Below are 18404 nucleotides of genomic sequence, written 5' to 3'. Positions count from 1 at the left end.
CATGTGTTTGTGTGTATGCAGGTGCCAGGTGAACACACTGTCATGGCAGGTGATGGAGATGTGGTCGAACAGTGCTGTCTTCATCTCAATCAATCCTGGCTGCATCATCCCCATTGCAGATATTACGTAAGCTTTCTAGGGCTTTAACAGGGTTTCCTAATTTTTGCATGTGTGATCTCTCCTACATTAAAATGATAATTTATTTTGACCCTTCAAACTTGTACGACAGCAAGCGCTCTGGAGCTTATAAAAGCAACACATTATTCAGTTAGTTCAAGAACCTCACTTTGGGGAATACCAGCTCAAAATACCTGCAACCCACATGATACAGGAACATGATGCTGACTGGCAGGAACATCAGGGCAGATACAACCACAAAGATGGTGCACTAGAACAGCTTGTGGTTATTCTTCAGCAGCAGTGAAGCCTGGTTTAGTAATTCATCAGTTTATAATTGTTACATTTCTGATGGAGACTTGGACCTTTCACCCTATTTCACTTGCTTTACTGGACCTTAAATGTCATGTAGTAAGTGTACATATAGCTATGAGAACATACAAGTGTAATTTCATTTATTAATATGCATGGCTAAATCAAGGATATCTGAGGTATATTTTGAGAACTCTATTTCCGACGCACATGTTTATTATAGCATGGCAACACGTGTGTTTCCTACTACAGAAATAAGGACATCTCTTGTTTCCCTTAATGGTATTGTTAATACATTTATCAAAGCACATAATGGCCTTAAGAAATTGTTCAGTAAATCATTGATCAGTAACAGAAACTCAACAAATACTTTATTGGGTGCTTCTGACTTTGAGATTTCTCTTTACTTTCTCATTCCTTTTCAATAATCTTCTAACAACAAACTTCAAATCTCCTAATACTTTTTAAATCTTTTTGCCAATTTAAGGTCACTGGAGCTCAGTGCACAAATGGGACACAAATGAAAACAAATAAAGAAGGCTGTGCTTGAGACTCAGGTAGGGAACAGGTTCAGTGTTTGAGCGCCAGAGGATATTGCTCTGTGACCTTCCTGGTGTCAGAAGCTCATGTGCAATGCATCCTGGTACATCAGGGCAATGATGGAACAGTTTTGAGTAGGGCTGCTCAATTAATCGTATTTTAATCGCAATTACGATTTACGAAAACAACGTAATCTAAATAAAACGATTATTTTCTTTATTTTTTTGTATTATTAGTATCATTATTTTATTTTTTTCAGTTGAATTATACTTAAAGTTCAGGGTAATGAACTGTTCAAAACATACTGTTCAACATTATTTTTTGCAATAAATGGATGTTTTCAAAGTAAATGTTTTAATAATATTTTTAATAATCGTGATATCAATTATTGACCCTAATAATTGAGATTATGATTTTTGCCATAATCGAGCAGCCCTAGTTTTGAGAAAAGGAGCAATCAGCTTTCTCTGTCAATACACTGGAAACTGCCTACATTTACCATCCTTCCTTTTGAAAATCCACATTAAAGGCAGGGAATTTGAACTTCAATGCATCTTTTTTATAATGAGAAAAACTCAAATGAAACTCCTCCAGTTTATATGGAGAATGAAGGAATATCAGAATTGATGGAGCTGCGGCATGGAGGCCCCACAAATCCATATACTGCTCAAACCTTTAGCTGTCTCAAAGTATAACGATGTTTCGTGACTATGTTCCCCAAAGACAAATTGAGACAGGGAACTTTAATCATATAGCTCTCATTTGTAGCTATTTGTTAGTAAACTAGTCCCAGTCTGTGATTCAGACAGGAATTTGCAGTCAGACTCGAGTGTCAGTTCGACAGTTTGACCACAGGGTGGCGTGGTTTCCTTCAGCAAAGTCTCAGCTTCAGTCAGTCGGGCTCTGCAGCCACTTGGTCACAGTGAAAGGCACATTCAGGATGGCTCAGTAGCCAACAGGCACATTATCAGGATTGTGTGTGTGTGTGTGTGTTTGTGTGTGTGTGTGTGTGTGTGTGTGTGTGTGTGTGTACACGTGTGTTAGATCTTGGGCCTCCAGCCCTGTATGAACTGTGTGATCTTGGTGACATGCAGTCGGCTCAGGTGGAAGTCATGTGACAGGATGTCCTCGGTCAGCTGCACCAGGAGGCTGCCGTCGATTCGCTCTCTCTGGAACACGCCCACCGCTGCCTCTGATAGGCCGATGAACCGCAGGCAGGCCGACACCTCCTCCAATGAGAGCACAGACAGGTCAGCAGGAGGTCGCCAGGTGGGGTCAGGGTTCAAGCTTTCGGTGACCCCTGTGGGCGTCCCGCCTCCCTCTGCACCTCTGGAGGAATCTGTGGTGGGATTGGGAGTGGGCTCAGGGGAGGGGCAGGGGGATTGGCGGTTGAAGGGGTTTAACGCCCCAAAAGGAGCAAACCGACTCTGTGGAGGCCTGAGTCGAGGTCCGGAGGAGGAGAAGGAGTCCACCCACGGCTCTGCCCAGGTGGCCTGTGCTGGCTGAGGAGTGGCGGAGGTGGGGTCCGCAGTGTTGGCAGAGACTGGCTCAGGATTGGCGGGGTTAGGGGCCGGGCAATCCCCCCAGGAGCATGGGTAACAGTAGAGGGAGGCATCCGGAGAGGGCGAGCAGCTGGAGCAGAGCAGGAGAAAGTGAGGTTCGGTTCTAATATCGAAACACCAATACAAAGGGGAAATCATATATATATATTGGGCTATAGTTTAGTTATATTCCTATATCCACATGTTATTGCCCCGTAAGCATTTATTTTGTCATTTGTAGGTCAAAAGTAATCAATACCTGTAGTTTAAATATGGGGCTAAACTTGGTGGTTATATATATATATATGTTTCGCTTTGAACCCTTTTAAGCATAGTTGATATAAATACCACCAATACCCTTAAGTGGCTGCTCTGGAGCTTTTGATCGAATAACACTCCCGACTAAACATCTATTCGTTGGCATGCTGGTTGCATTGTTGATATTGTAGGCCACACATTTAGACAAGATAAAAGCTTTGAATAAAAAATGACCTCTGGTCCATCTTGAGTCAGGGAAGTTATAAATTGGCACCTCTTAATATGTGGATTACTCTTTTCATACTAAGTCTTGCGAGAGGGTGCTATAGGTAGCTATACATTGATATAGTTTAAGTCATTGTGTTAGCATTAGATCCAATGGGAGCTGAAATCTAACGACACTGGTCCTATTTCATTATTTTCCCCAAAGGAAGTGAATATTTTCCCTCTTAACTTTCGTATATCAACTGCTTCAAAGGAGATGTGGTGGCATCCTTTTATTAGGAAACACTGATTTCTTTAGCTCAATTCACCTGAAAGCACATAAACCGCCACCGCTGATTTGTTGCATTCAAAAACATAGCACTCCCACTGTACCTGTCCTGAAGTCCAGAGGAGTAGAAGGAGAGGTTGGGCCTCGGGGAGGTGGAGGCTTTGGGGAACCGAGGGGGAACAGGAGGACTGGGGACTGGACTGGAGATGGAGCCTCCTTTAGAGCAGCGGGGGGGAACGGGAGGGGCGATCAAGTAGCGACACTCCTCTCTTACCTACACACACACACACACACACAAACACACACACACACACACACACACACACACACACACACACACACACACACACACACAGAATGAGAATCACCACAGCAGAAAAGTTAACTCCCAAAACTTGACTACTCAGGAGGTTTTATGGGATTGTGTGTGTGTGTGTGTGTGTGTGTGTGTGTGTGTGCTGGCTACTCTCTGTGTTCTGCTTGGTAAATGTCAAACTTGGTGACCTTTACACCTCAAACAAACCCCCCCGCCTCATACACACACTGTGTCTTGGCAGGCTACATATCAGGGAATGAAGAACACTGTGTGTGGCAGGGTATAATCCAGATGCACAGCAGACTTCAACACCCACACTCTCTCTGTGTACCGCTGCTAGCTGCCACCAGAAAATAGTTAATTAAGCAAAACAAAGTGTGATTATTCTCCCCCTACAAACATGTTAACATTAGCCTTGAAGAACCACTTAAAAAATCCAAGGGAGAATAGCACAGCTACAAAAACCTTGTTCTAAGTCCAGTTTTCTCTTTTAACATTAACATTTCTTTTAAAGATTGTCTTATATATTCAAGTGCAGTACATTTATCGCTTATCTCTATTATAAAGAACCAAAGTCCTGTTGCCTTTCCTAATGAATAAACCTAATTCATACTAAAACAATTACTGACACTATAAGACAAAGCAAATACCATCCACCCTGTTTTATTGATAATGGATTTCAGGGAAGTGTAGAGCTGATGCAGAGTAAACACAATCTTGTTTTCTATTCTAATCACATAAATTGCTAGACTGCTGCTTTATAGGCATCTTTCATTGTGGAATCAATAATAATGTAGTCGTTATTAAGACCAAAGGCTCCATCAGTATTGCACTGTAAGAGGGGACTAAGCTGCCTCAGTGCTACTGAAAAAATATCATATTCCAGTTTACAGCACACGTGTACCAGCATAATTGGTTATATATATTTATGTGTATTTATGTACTGTGAGTGTATGGCAGGCTTTCCAGGAAATCCGTCTGTGTGTGAATGTGGCCAGTGAGGTTTAAAAGCTGTTGTGTATGAATAATTCAAAACACGCATCCGGACTTTTAACAACCGGATGCTGCTGTGGATAGATATGAAGGATTAGAGACAGAAGGACAGGCGGTGAAGACGTGAACTCACAGCATCAGATTTTGGAGGTACAGGCGGCGGGGTAGACACTCTGGTCACCACGGTACCAAGAGACCCGTCCAATGAGGACGTGGAATGAAAGGAGATGAGGTTCGGCTCCTTCCCCAAGCCCTCTGCGTTTTGATTGGTCCAAAGTTCCTCGTAAGGGATTTCCTCACTGGTCCTCATTTCAGCATCAGTCCACTCCGGAGTCACATACTCCCGCTCCTCACCTGGCCCCTCCCCTAGCCGCTCTCCAAGAGAGTCCCTGCAGCGCTGTGATAGGCCGTCCCCACCCCCATACCCGCACATGGACAGGTGCTGCAGTGCCGGTGCCAAGGAGTCCTGACCCGACACACACATGCGAGAGCGCCGCGGGCTCACACACTCCTCTGTCATACACTCCAGCTCTGGCCTGGTTTCTCTCACAGCTCGAGAGTAGGCATCTGGGTCGAAGGCGTGTCTCAACAGGAGGCTCTCCAGCGCCGCTGTGTGACCCGAGGCCTCGGCCACGTTGAACCGGGGCATGCAGCGTAGCAGCAGGAAGTGGGAGGGGGAGACTTCCTGTCGGCGGAGCACCATGCAGAGCACCACCGTCTTACTCACGATGTTCAGCAGCTTGTAGCGGTGGCCCTCTCGGACTGCGTGCCGGTCGTAGGGGTTCCTCGGGGGTCGTGAAGGCACCGACACATTGACGGGGAGGCGAACCCTCTCGATGATGCTGCGTACCGTGTGCTCCCCTCCCAGCATGCCTTGCTCCAGAGGGGAGCGTGTGCAAAAGCGTCCACGGCAACCAAAGGGTAGGCTTACGCTCTGATTGGTGCGATGGTTCATACAGACAAGGCAGGGAGTTTTACCTGAAGAGACGGAGAGGATTAGTCAAAGAGATTGTAAAGGTCAGATTGTTCCACATGAGCGGAGACAACTTGTGGCTGCCCTCTGAGAAAGCATTGCATCCAGTGTCTTTATTTCCCCAATCGCTTCACAAAGACCTGTATACATATAGACAATATATATTATCAATTTCCAAGGATGAATGCACACCTAATTCCAAGCACTCCATAAAACATATAGCTCAAAAGCTTCGTCTTACGTACTTCTAGGAGTCTTTCCGAGGCGTCTCAAGAGCGCGGTCAGTCCCGTCTTTTCCTTAGAGGGCGTGGCACAGAGAAGCTCCGCCTTCCCCATGAGTGACAGCTCATCTCCAGCCTGCAGAGTGAAGCTGTAGGCCTCACTGTCCTCACTGAACTCCCCTGAAACCACCTGCAGCATATACATGCATGATGAGCGTGTGGACATGACATTGAATGACAGAAACTTGAATTAGGATATTCTCATGTTTCTCAAACCTTGACACTGAACGTGATCGTCTCCATGACAAAGACCCGGTCAGGGAAGACTCCAGCTACTTCCTCCACGCTGGAAAAATACTGGATTGGATCCCTGACGTCTCGGTCTTCATCCAACAACTTGAATTTCCCTACAGAGTACGGAAGAAAGACAAAAGAAATAGAAGATAAGGAGGTAGATACAAATATGAACAGGGGAAGAGGAAGTAAGTTCGATAAGGAAGTGAGGGAAGCATAAGACAGAGGGAGCCCAGGGTAAGGAGAAAGATGGAAGAAGAGGAAGGGGGCAAGGAAAGAGGAGAGAAGAAGGAAGGAAAGGAGAGGTTGTTTTTGTCCTGTCTTTATTTGACCTTTGAGAGTCCTACTTCAAACACATACTTCCGCAGTAGACACTGTTTGGACGAGGAGAATACAAAAACACCTCTGTGACCTCTGACCTGGCACCAGCTCTTTGCCAATCGAAGGCCAACGGGGTTGGCATGGAAACCAATAAAGGACCCCCATTCTCACGCAGAGCAGAGACACATCACCATGGAGACACTCACACATACACTCGCACACTTTCCCCCTTTCTTCCTCTTGCTCATCCCCTCCTCCGTCTGTAAATCCTTTACACTCATGCACTCCAGTAACTGTGTTTGTGTTCTTGGAACCACTTTTTGGGGCTTGTGCAACTTTTTAAGGTTGTAAAGAAGCATTTTAGGATGCGTGCAAATCAGCCTTTGTAAAATCCAACTATCCTTTCCTCTCATTTAGCAGTTTCTGGGATTGCTTTTAACTAATGCAACCCTTGAAGGATCTTCCTTTTTTCTCCTTGGCTCTCAGATTGTGTGTGTGGGTGAGGGAAAGAGACATGAGATTTTTTTGTCTGGGAGGCAGAGCTGAATACCAAACTCCCCCATCCTCCACGCCAGCACCTCCCTCCTTTTCTCTCCCCCTCTTTCTCCTCTACCCCCCACCTTCAAATTCAACAGAGCCCCCAGGATAAGGAGCTTCCACCCACCGAACAATACCAGCAAGTGCTACTTTTCAACAAAACCCACCACCAACATTCCCAGAAGGACTGAGGAGGAAATTAAACAGAATTGCCACTTGACCAAACAAAACTACAGACATTTGTATAAGTAAGAGGGTTATTGAGCTAGAACTGAGATGTAACAACATATACACATACTATTACTCTGAGAACAATGTAGTTCCAAGTAGGGCTGCACGACTTTGGGAAAAAAAATCGAATTGCGATTTTTCTGACAAATATTGCGATTCGATTTGCGATATTTGTTTTTAAGCGACCCAACGGAAGTTTATTGTATAATGCGGCCATATCTCCGGCTAGGAAGGTCGCATCAACGTGCTCCCGTCTCTAGCACCCCCGCAGCCCGAGCTACGAGTGAAAGAACTAAACTTACATGAAACTTCCGTTGGGTTGCTTTAAAGTCAAGCTTCAGTTTAAGATTCACCCTGTAATAGAAACATGTGATGGAGCATTACTAACCTGACTCAGACGGTTTGTTTCACCAAACCATCTAGGAAAGCTCCACTGGAAGCCATTTGGAAAGGGCAGGCACTTTCAAAAAGACTTGGCAGGTGATTGGATCAATCTGTCTATCGCCTTCTATCATGGGCCACTTCTGATTGGTTAACAATGGCTGGTACATGTGGAGCACAGCACTTCTGATTGGTGTGGATGACTGACACACAAGAACAACAACACATTTTTTTTTTTTTTAAATGTAAAAAGAAAAATGTTAAAAAAAATTGCAGGCTTTGCGATTTGATAATTGCATCATTTGAAATCGCGATTTATGTACGATTAATCGTTCAGCCCTAGTTCCAAGAAGAAAAACTGAATCACAGAGGCTGTTAACTCCCACACATCAGGCTTTGGTCACCAGCTTCACATTACAGGGGTGGCAGTGGCGCCACTGGCTTCCCTGAAACCCATTCATTCAGCTTTTCTGTCCTCTACCCTTCAGTCTTCATTGACTGCCTCACTGATGGACAGAGGAGGATACAGACAGAGAGGATGAGAAGGAGGGAGCATCCTGTTGTCTATCCCCAGGGAGGAACCTATATTGCTCTCCTCCTAGGCTTATTTAGACTTCCTGCATGAAGTCATCACACAGACATTAGCTCATCACCGGCTTCTGATTCAACAACAACTCACCTGTTATTTAAAGAGACAGAGAGGAAGTCCTAAAGTATGCATACATTTCGGCTTTGTTGTCTGGCTTTTCTCGAATGTATGGTTAAAATTGTCCACAACTGAAAAGAATGTTTGTCTGATTATAATACAATATACTTTTAATAAAATAACACTTTTCAAATAAAAAATACCAAAGCCATTAGGAATTTCTTGCTAGCACCTACTTGATACAGTGAAGCCCATATTCAAACAGCGCAACTATTTTAGTTCCTTGTACACTTTTCACGGCAGAATTTACAACAAAAATGGACACACAAAAAGCATGGACCTAATGCTTTGTATTTTTTACAGCTTGGCAGACACGTCAGAAATCCCTCTGATCATCCGACAGCCAGATGACGGTTAAGACAAATAATTTTGACCCCCTCAAATTAAATGTCAAAACAGGCCAGGTCGGGGAGGAATTTAGACCAATTATACCACCAACTCTGCACATGAATCCAATTCTCCTCGCGTTGGGAATTTGCTAGCCACAAGTTTCTGGGGCGAGGGTACTGCCAATTGTTATGCTTTGACCGCCATTATTTAACCTAGACGGCTCCTATTAATAACAACTCTTACAATTATATATGTTGGACTAACCTGTCTGCTCCTAACTGCCAATATTATGCTGAAATGTCTAAAATGACAATGATCTCACCAAAACCCCTACCACTCTTGTTTTTTTTCATTCTTCCGAAAAGGAGCCTGAGAGGCGGCAGCAGTGTGAGGTGACATCAGCACTCCATCAGTGGAGGAAACAATGAATAAGAGGCATTAGGATCCAGTTACACAGCGAATAATGTGACCGGTCGTACGGTCCCATCAATGGGATGGAGCTCCGGTGAGGTCATCCTGGAGGATTCATTCAGCAGGAAGATGACAGACCAATGGACAGGAGGACTCACAAGGTCACATCTACTGTCTACAGCTGTGAGTATGTGTCCGTGTATTAATCAGTATCCTTAAATGTGACCATATACGGCACATGTTGGAAATGATTATCTAATCCAATATGTACTATATCCGGTGGTGCTTTCGCCCACATGTTTGCACCTAGCTGTTTAGACGTTAATTTGATTAACCCCTAAAATAAGAGTTTTCCTGTTTTGTCTTGTTAAGTTACTTTGCAGTTGTTAAACTCGTCGTACTGCACACTTTGACAGTATCATTCTGTATTGATAAGTTCCATGTCTTCTTCCATCCCAAACATAATGTTTATAACATATTTTTTAATATGTGGGTGCTTGTTGGGTAGGGCCAGATTTTTCTGCCAAGTCATACATTTAACTGGGACTCGTTTTCTGGATTCTGGGAATATTTTGCCTCTGTGTCATGTCCTACTTTAAACATCTAATCTTTTTTAGTTTGATCTGCCAAGTTCATGATTGATTACCGTTAATCAACAAATGGAAGACCTTTCCCCTTGTATCGTCTCTATGTGTTCATTCAGGACATATTCTCATGAGTTCACGTGGGAATACATGACTAAACTTGAACTGACTGCATTTAATTCATTTATCTTTAGAGCAAGCCATCAGACATGACTTGCCACTATCAGTTTATCATTGCTATCTTACTGTCTTTAGTATCTTAAGTTTCATTTTTTTTGTCCCAACAAAAATAAAGCAAGTGGAAAAGGTTAAACTTGGCCAACATTTGTCCCCCCAGAGTGATTTAGTGAGAAATTGTTGTTCTTTTAGGGTGAGAACAAATCTTTGACTGAGTAGGACATTTTCAAGCGTGCTTCTATACATATGCAGAGTGTATATATATGTGTGTGTGTGTGTGTGTGTGTGTGTGTGTGTGTGTGTGTGTGTGTGTGTGTGTGTGTGTGTGTGTGTGTGTGTGTGTGTGTGTGTGTGTGTGTGTGTGTGTGTGTGTGTGTGTGTGTGTGTGTGTGTGTGTGTGTGTGTGTGTGTGTGTGTGTGTGTGTGTGTGTGTGTGTGTGTGTGTGTGTGTGTGTGTGTGTGTGCACTCACCCTGGTACTGCAGAGGGATGTCTATCTTAGGTCCGATAACGTAGTGTCCCTCCTCTAAGCTGTGGGCAGTCACTGTGGTCCACTGACGACAGGAGTGTAACAGAACCACATCCTCCTCCGACAAGCCCTCCACACATTCACCTGGAACACACACACACAAATTAATCAGGATTAACAAACCGTCTACCGGCCTGAGAACACATAATGAAACAACAGATTTACATTTTTAAGATCACACTATATAGCTCAGCAAATGAAAAGCACTTATTGTAAGTTGCTTTGGATAAAAGCGCCTGTAATGTAATGTAAAACACTCCCCACAGACAAGCACACATACATGCATTTAGGATTCAGTGTCCATAATTACCACTATAAAGGATGGTTCACCACCCCTAACCTACTGATCAGGATGGCGCTATGTTACTGGCAACCCATTATTACACAGCCCCCATACACACACACACACACACACACACACACACACACACACACACACACACACACACACACACACACACACACACACACACACACACACACACACACACACACACACACACACACACACACACACACACACACACACACACACACACACACACACACACACACACACACACACACAGCTCTAGAGCCATCATGTACAGCATTGATTTCCGCTGATGGCCCAGTGGTACGTTCACACACTACCCTTTACACATAGATTACATTAATGCACATGTATTGTTCTTCTTACTGATGGATAGGTTGTGGTTTGAAAACAAACACCGGACAGATGAGATGACATGTCAGAAATGTTAAATTATTTTTAGGCCCAAATCACAAAGACATATTTTCCAATGTTATGCCGTGTGGTTACTGAGCCACTCAAATAAACTTGTATTTCTCATCGATAAAACTTCAGCTACCAGACCAGAACAATGGATGTGACTTTTTCCGTTCAAAGCAAGAATTGTAAACAACAGTATTGCCATTTTCCATAAACAATACGGTTGCTCTGGATGACTCAAGAACATTGCTGTTTATATGAGTTACTGCAAGATCCCACTAGTCATTAGGGTGCTGGATGTAAAAAGTCATGAGTTTCAGTGAAAAGAAGCCATTGCAAACAACCCAAAGTCTTACATTTTTTGAAAGTTGCAATGGAAAAAGAGTAAAAGATACCTTTTTGTTTATCATTGGATTTTATTTCGAACTAATAATACAAAATGCTGACAACTGTCAACAGTAAGGTGAGGAACCAACAACTAAACAGCCAAACCGGTAGCAACAAGACACAATACAAATATAAAAGTAGTCCACCTTTTATCAGCAACATAAGGTTCTTCAACGATCAAGTATCACACGTGAGAATAATCCTTAAACAGATTGGCGTTTAAAATGTAAATGTTGCAGCAACAGTTCATCATTGCAGCGGATGGATGCCAACTTTACATATTTATATATTTTAACTGATGATTTTAATGTAGTGAAGCAAAAAGTCCGTACTCTTTCTGAAATGTAGGTGAGTAAAGGTATAAAATAATTTTAAAAAAAGTAGAGAACAAGACGATTTTTACAGCACAAGTAAATGTACACCTTACTTTCCACTGGTTACTTCCACAGCTAATTCTACTTAATTGACGTGAGAACATGTTTAAATGTGATTTGGGTTAACGGAAACTTAATGTTTTTACATGTTTGAGAATTGCCTTTATGTAACAATGTTCTTTTTGTAGGGTAAGTATTTGATTTCATAGCATTGAATTGTAGCCCCCTTCACACTGAATTACACCCCCACACTCACTAAGGCTACCGCTGAACCACATTCTCTCCATGCAGAAAAACATTGTTGTTGTTTGCATGAAATACTGACATCATGCCCTTTTGTTAATAACTAACCATCTGGGTTGGCTGGTTTTGCAAACAAGCAGGCATCTGTGTGAGTTAACTTCAGTGCAGTTAATAAACACCTACAGTACGGGTGCTCTCAATGACACGCGCGCCACCAGAAGTAAGGTGCGTAATTTTCGGACACGGCTCGGGTGCGCGCTTCTACCCACGAAGGAAAGTTGGAGGCTTTCCTCCTCGTCGCTTCTCGTTAGTATTCACCACATTCACCGACAGATTACAGCATTTACATATGAAAAGAATTGAGCAGCACTTGAGCAACACAACAGACACTTTGTGGCTTTCCGGGACTCGCTGGACTGGAACAACTTTGTCCATGACACCCAGCGACCCTTCCCAAAGTAAAGACACCAAGTCTGAGAGAATCATGTTGGCGTAAAAACATAAAACAAATGCATTGAAAACTGATAATAAATGTTTCTGAGTGATTCCCGAGTTGGTGTATGAACTAAATAGATCGCTGTCCGAGAATTAATGCGGCAGCTGCATCAAGGTGGCCAGATTAAAACGAAATAATAACGGAAATACTGGGCACAAGTAGTTTCAAAATAAGAGCATCAATTGTGCCAATATATCTTATACTTTTACCCCTCCAAAAAGTATTTTGACTTATTATTTTTCCTTTAATTACATCAATAATGACCAACACATTGCAAAAACAAATGATAAGAAATAACAAATTACAATCAGTCCCTTTTTTGTAATTTGAAAGGCAGTGCTCATTTTATTGAAAGAGCTATGAATAATGTATGCACTATAAAGCTATTTTAGTTTAGAGCAAATATGCAACGTTTTGTTTGAACCCATTAGGCAAATTAAGTTATGTTACATTAGGAAAACACTTAGTTGCCAGGAACTTATTATTCATTTTTTTTATTTAAGTATCATGCATAATACTTATCGACAACTAAACTCTGTCATTTAGAAAAAAAACAGCATCTTCAAATGTTGGTAAACAATATAATAGTGTTTGTAGTTTACGAACAATGTAAACTACAGAAATTATCAGTGTAAACGTAACAATATATCATTCATTAACATGGGATGATATCAGATTTGGGTAATAACCTCTAGTTTGATGACTGTGATCTACCACTGCATGTCAGAAAGATAAGCAGCACTTATTTGTCCATATTTCGTTACGTAGCCTACACATTTTTTGTTTTAAACTACTATTAATCCCAATTAAAATATACGTGCCTAGATTAAAAAAATATTGTATTTGTTTGCTAGAGAGAATATAACTGGTATTGCCAAGATTATGCAAATGTGCCCATAACTTCCAAACACTGATAACATCTCGGTTTTAACTTTATTATTTAAAAGTGTTAGTTAGGCATGTAAAAGGTGTTACTTCTCTTAAAACCTTCAAGGTTGGGGATTTATTTTGAAGTCTTTTACCGGAAGCGATATATTTTCCTTCCATTCTTGATACTGTTGAGATTTTTCTGTAAATTGCTTCAGTTGTTCTCACACCCTGCGTTTTTACTCACATAAAAAAACCGTGTTAAAAACATCCACCTCGATAAAATATTACACACTTTTCTTTTATCATGACATGGATGCGATATTAGTCATAAATATTCCGACTGTCATGATTCCTGTAAGAAGGGTGGCATTTTAGAGCCAGTTAATAGTTGTCATGCAACATTGCTAAAAGTTATTTAAAGGTGGTTTCCCCCGGTACCGGCAGTCTCTTACCGTGTGCCAAGCGCACCACAGTAGGTAGACGGAACTTGCTGACCACCGCGTCCAAAGGCAGCGCCAACGGGCTCCAAGTGATCTCCGAGAGGCTCGCCGACAACTTCTCCATCCTCCCGGGTCATCACGCTACCGGAGATAAGGGTGCTGCTGATAACGGGGAAGATAATAGCGGTGGTGATAACGATGGAGATGGAGAGGGTGGTGGTGGTATAATGGCAAAGAGTTTCGCCATGTTTGAATGTAGGAAAAAAGGGAGCGCAGTCACAGTCGGTGCGCAAAAGGGGTGGGAGGGAGAGTAAGATCTTTCTCTCTTTTTCTCCCTCTGTCATTCAGGATTTGTCCACCCCCACACATACGCGAGAACAAGACAGCACAAACGAGTTTATTATCATTTATAATGGAGATCACATATGCAGAAGCTTCCTTTCTATCTGGCCTAAGCTTATTTGATTGATACCCTGCCATGTAGCTTCATGTTTTCTCATCAATTATTGCAGCACTTTGTCCACAGAGGTAAATCTGGTGTGTGGGTGGCAGGTTAGGTGAAAGATGCAGGGACTTTTCTAGGTAGGATTTTTTTCAATATTTCTTCCCAAGGTACCTTCAGGGTGGTACATTTACTAAAGTGATTTAAATATGTTTTTTAGGAATAGTAAAGCAGTGCAAAACAGGACATTCAAAGTGCTTTACAAAACAAAGATTTAAAGTCTAAAAACATACAAACATAGACAATTACTATCCGACAAAATTAGCCAACTAAAACATTAAAATGTGATTTTAAAGGTTAATTCTTTATCAGAAATAATCCAGAATAATATGTACTATACATGCTAAATGTTCCAATCCCTAAAACAGCTACAGTAAAGACAGTATATGAAATATAAGGGGCCGTCATGATGTTTTAGTCAATGCACTTTGTATAGCCGGCATGATAAACTTGAAACCAGGGGCAGTAAGCAACCATGACAGCTCCCCTAGACTCTCAGGCCAGACATGTATTTAATGATGTGACATTACGGTAGAACAAATTCATGAATGCCCACACACCGGTATATCTCATTCCTCCTGTCAGAAACAATTGTCCTCAGTCCCGAGGAGAGCAGCTCTGCAAAAGGCTACTACTACTCAAATGTTCATATTCTTTTTTAACTGGTTTTGAGGTGAATGTTATGCTTAGATTTAATATAACTAATGAGCTGATAGAGAGATAGTTTCCAAATAAGAACAACATTTCATAATTACAATTTTCAGAGTATTGACTCCATTTAAAGAAGTCCCATTTCTAGCACACATACAGTAGTGATGTTGCAGAAGTGGAATCAGTTTATCCATCTCTTCACTCGGCACTAAACCTCTTTTGCCCCAGGCAGGATTCTGGTCAAATCACTCTTAGTTCACTGAACCAAAACGGAAACGGATTCAATTGTGGTCGGTTTTTTTGCCAACAAACTTGTTGCAGTGTGCCAAAAAAAACAGAGTGAGTAGTTCTGATGTAAAAGCAAAAAGGGTTGAGTGTGCAGATTGGATGTATTGTAGTTCGGCTCAATTGGGATAATCCCCTCACACGTTGTTGATTAAATTAGTGATGCCTTGCCTAACTGACAACTCCACTCATGACCAAATACGGCAGTGCTGTAGTTTATTCTGTCGGTCAATTAGTTAAAACATAAACTCAAACTGTGATTCATTAGCTTTTAATAGCTCACTCATTGTAGCACAACTGCATGGCAAACACTACAATTAAAGGCCTGCATAATACATACTGAACCAAAACGATTTAATAACAGATTTTTGGATGGATTTATAGTTATGTTGTTTACTCCCATTTTAAACATCGACACAATTTAGATTCAGTAGTTAGTTAGAGAAAATGTCTACTGATGATATGTCCAAAAGTATTATTCAAGTCTTAGCGCCACACTAGCTAGCATCCCTTTTTTAGAAGTGGTATCGACCATGTTGAAATACATTCATATGCTGTGTAGGGCAGGGCAATATGAAGAAAGTCTAATATCACAATGTTTAACCTAATACCTTGATAATGCAACAATATTATGTTAGATGTAATGCTTTCACAAAGTATATGTACTCATTAGATAGCATTCTCTGAAATCTGGGGAATTCAGAGAACATACATTTAATGTATTACCAGGAAGACTACATTTATTCCATATTACGATGAACTCAATCTAAGATATCTTGTCTCATATCACAATATGGATATATTCCCCAGTCCTATTTCTCTATAGACACCATAATCTGCTCTCTGTTTTTATAATAACAGTTACTGCTGAACAAAATAATGTGACTACACTCTATAGCCCCAACAAAGCAAACAACAAAATGATACGTTTTAGATAGCAACTTTATTGGTTCCATATTAACAAAAATTCAAATGTGAAGCTGGACTTCTGGACTAACGATGGAGCCATATTTTCACAGCAGGGGGAGGGTTGGTTGGCATGGTGGAAGACTTAATGGGCAGGCTCTGCAAAAGAGGAGCGCAAAAAGGACACGTTTAAAACCAAACAAAATTCAATGTAATAAAGCAAGGTCAGAATAACAACGTATTGAGTCAAGTTGGTTGCAGGCAAGCTAGCTAACATTGATAGAAAGCTGATCAGGTTGTTTTTATCAATCTGGGGGACCCTCCACTTTGCTAGCATTATATTTTATGTGAGAACAATTATGCTTTTGCCCACCAGTGCTATGTTATTTACCAATACCAGATACTCCTATAGTATTAATAAACAAAAATGTATGTCTACTTACTTGCATCCACAGCCTTTTTGCCTGAGAAAGAAAGAAACAAAAAGGTATTAATTCAAATGTTCCCAAACCACTGAAACACAGCTTTTTAAGTATCCAAGCAACTTCAGCTGCTTACATTTACTCGGGACTAAGCATGTCATGAGATCCCATGTATTTGTAACAAGTCGAGCTAAACCGTTTTAAAACGACAGTACTCGTTCTTCTCCAGTATCATATGTACCACAACAAATGTCACCTTTATCACGGCTTCCCTTCATTTTAGTTGATCAATTCATGAGAACCACAATATATGATCAAAGTGATGACAGCAAATTCGGAAACAGATGTCCCAATACATAACAAAAAAAAAAACTACATTCCTCTACATACTGTTTTTATTATGGACTTCAATTTCAACACACTGTACAAAAGTGTTCAACTCACCTCCAAAAGCAAGTCTGGAGTATGCGAATGTATAGAGGCCAACTCCCACCCAGACCTCTTGGTAGGCCTTAGTGTAGTAAGGGCTCATCTTGGTCAAAAAGCTTGCAAATGCGTTCCCAGCCATCTATGGGAGAAAAACAGCAAGGGCATAATCTTGATGTACAATGTGTAAGTATGTACAATCTCAAACAGCACTTTATTTCAGTGTAGGCATCATTAGAACATCGGAAACACTAACCTAAAAAAGGTCATTCATTTTTTGAGAGACAACAAACTTAATTCACAATTTTACTGATTTGCTGATCTTGTGCTCTCTTGCTAGGTCTTTAAATGTCATTTTATAAATGTGATTCTGCTGAACTATATCTTGCACATATATTTCAGTAAAGCACTTTGAATTGACTTGTGTTGAAAGGTATTCTATAAATAAACTTGCCTAGAACTATTTTTGGATATTTAATTAATCTTTAAATGGGTCCTACTTCCGGCATAATCGGTTTTATACTGCTGTAATGTTGACTAAAGCTACGTTTTTGTAGCTGAATCCTGCATTGAGACAATGTTGTTAACATTAGTCGATATCAAGTTATCTGGGTTGCTTAAAGCTACAGTGACCCTTAGCTATGTCAGGCCTTGCTAAGGACTTTGGAAACCTGTGAAATACTGATTAAAAGAACATGTTAAGAAAGGCACGCATTCACTTCTCAATGCATTTACTGTTATAGGGAAACGACGTATTATTTGTATTGACATGTTAAATAAGTTATCATTACTGACAACAACGTCATTTGGCTAATGCTAACATTACAACCTGGCTGTCATCGTTAGCTTTATGTGTACAATACACACCCATTAAATCAAACGAGAGTATTCAAAGCAGTTAAATAGATATGATATCAATGTTGATTTAATTAAACTTGTATAGCTAACTATTTCAATCAATGATAGATGCTAGCGTGTTAGCATGTTCTCAGCTGTACAGTACAACCATAGAGAATGCTAGTAGCAGGAAGCTAGCGAGCTAAATGAGTACACCTGCAAGAATAGCAAACAAAGCTACACTAAGTACAGATAATAGCTTCATTTCAAATTCCTGGCGTGAGACAACAACGGTTTTTATGATTAGAATGAAGTGACTTTGCTTAATAAGTGTATATTCTTCCCTTACCTTTCAGTTTGTCCCTGCAGTGAGAAGGTCAGTGCTCTGTTGCTAATCGTCAAAGTCGTGGTGAAGTATTGTCTTCTTCTACGCTGTGCAGTGTTTTCTACAGGTTTGGATATGCAGCGCCACCAAATGGAGGTACAAGAATAGTTTACTCTGATAACTGTCTAGCTAGCTCCACCCTGAGGACTTGACATAACACAACACATTAATCTTTTCTACTTTAAACGTTTTCTTTAATTAAAG

At 41.2% G+C, this 18404-nt stretch overlaps 1 protein-coding gene across 1 annotated transcript; it reads right to left on the bottom strand.

The window, feature by feature from the left end:
• Window positions 1-627: 627 nt before the first annotated feature.
• gareml (GRB2 associated, regulator of MAPK1-like) lies at window positions 628-14079 on the bottom strand. Its single transcript, XM_079643510.1, has 7 exons — window positions 13799-14079; window positions 10208-10348; window positions 6041-6171; window positions 5789-5954; window positions 4704-5548; window positions 3366-3535; window positions 628-2601 (listed from the first exon to the last, which is right to left on the bottom strand). The coding sequence occupies exons 1-7, from the start codon at window positions 13908-13910 to the stop codon at window positions 2010-2012; spliced, it is 2157 nt and encodes a 718-aa protein (XP_079499636.1). The 5' UTR covers window positions 13911-14079; the 3' UTR covers window positions 628-2009.
• Between the last annotated feature and the right edge of the window lie 4325 nt (window positions 14080-18404).

The sequence above is a fragment of the Notothenia rossii genome, assembly GCF_949606895.1.
Source record: "Notothenia rossii genome assembly, chromosome: 8".
Taxonomy (NCBI): Eukaryota; Metazoa; Chordata; class Actinopteri; order Perciformes; family Nototheniidae; genus Notothenia; species Notothenia rossii.
Note: the sequence above shows the minus strand (reverse complement) of the source record. Positions and strands in the feature narration are given on the sequence as shown.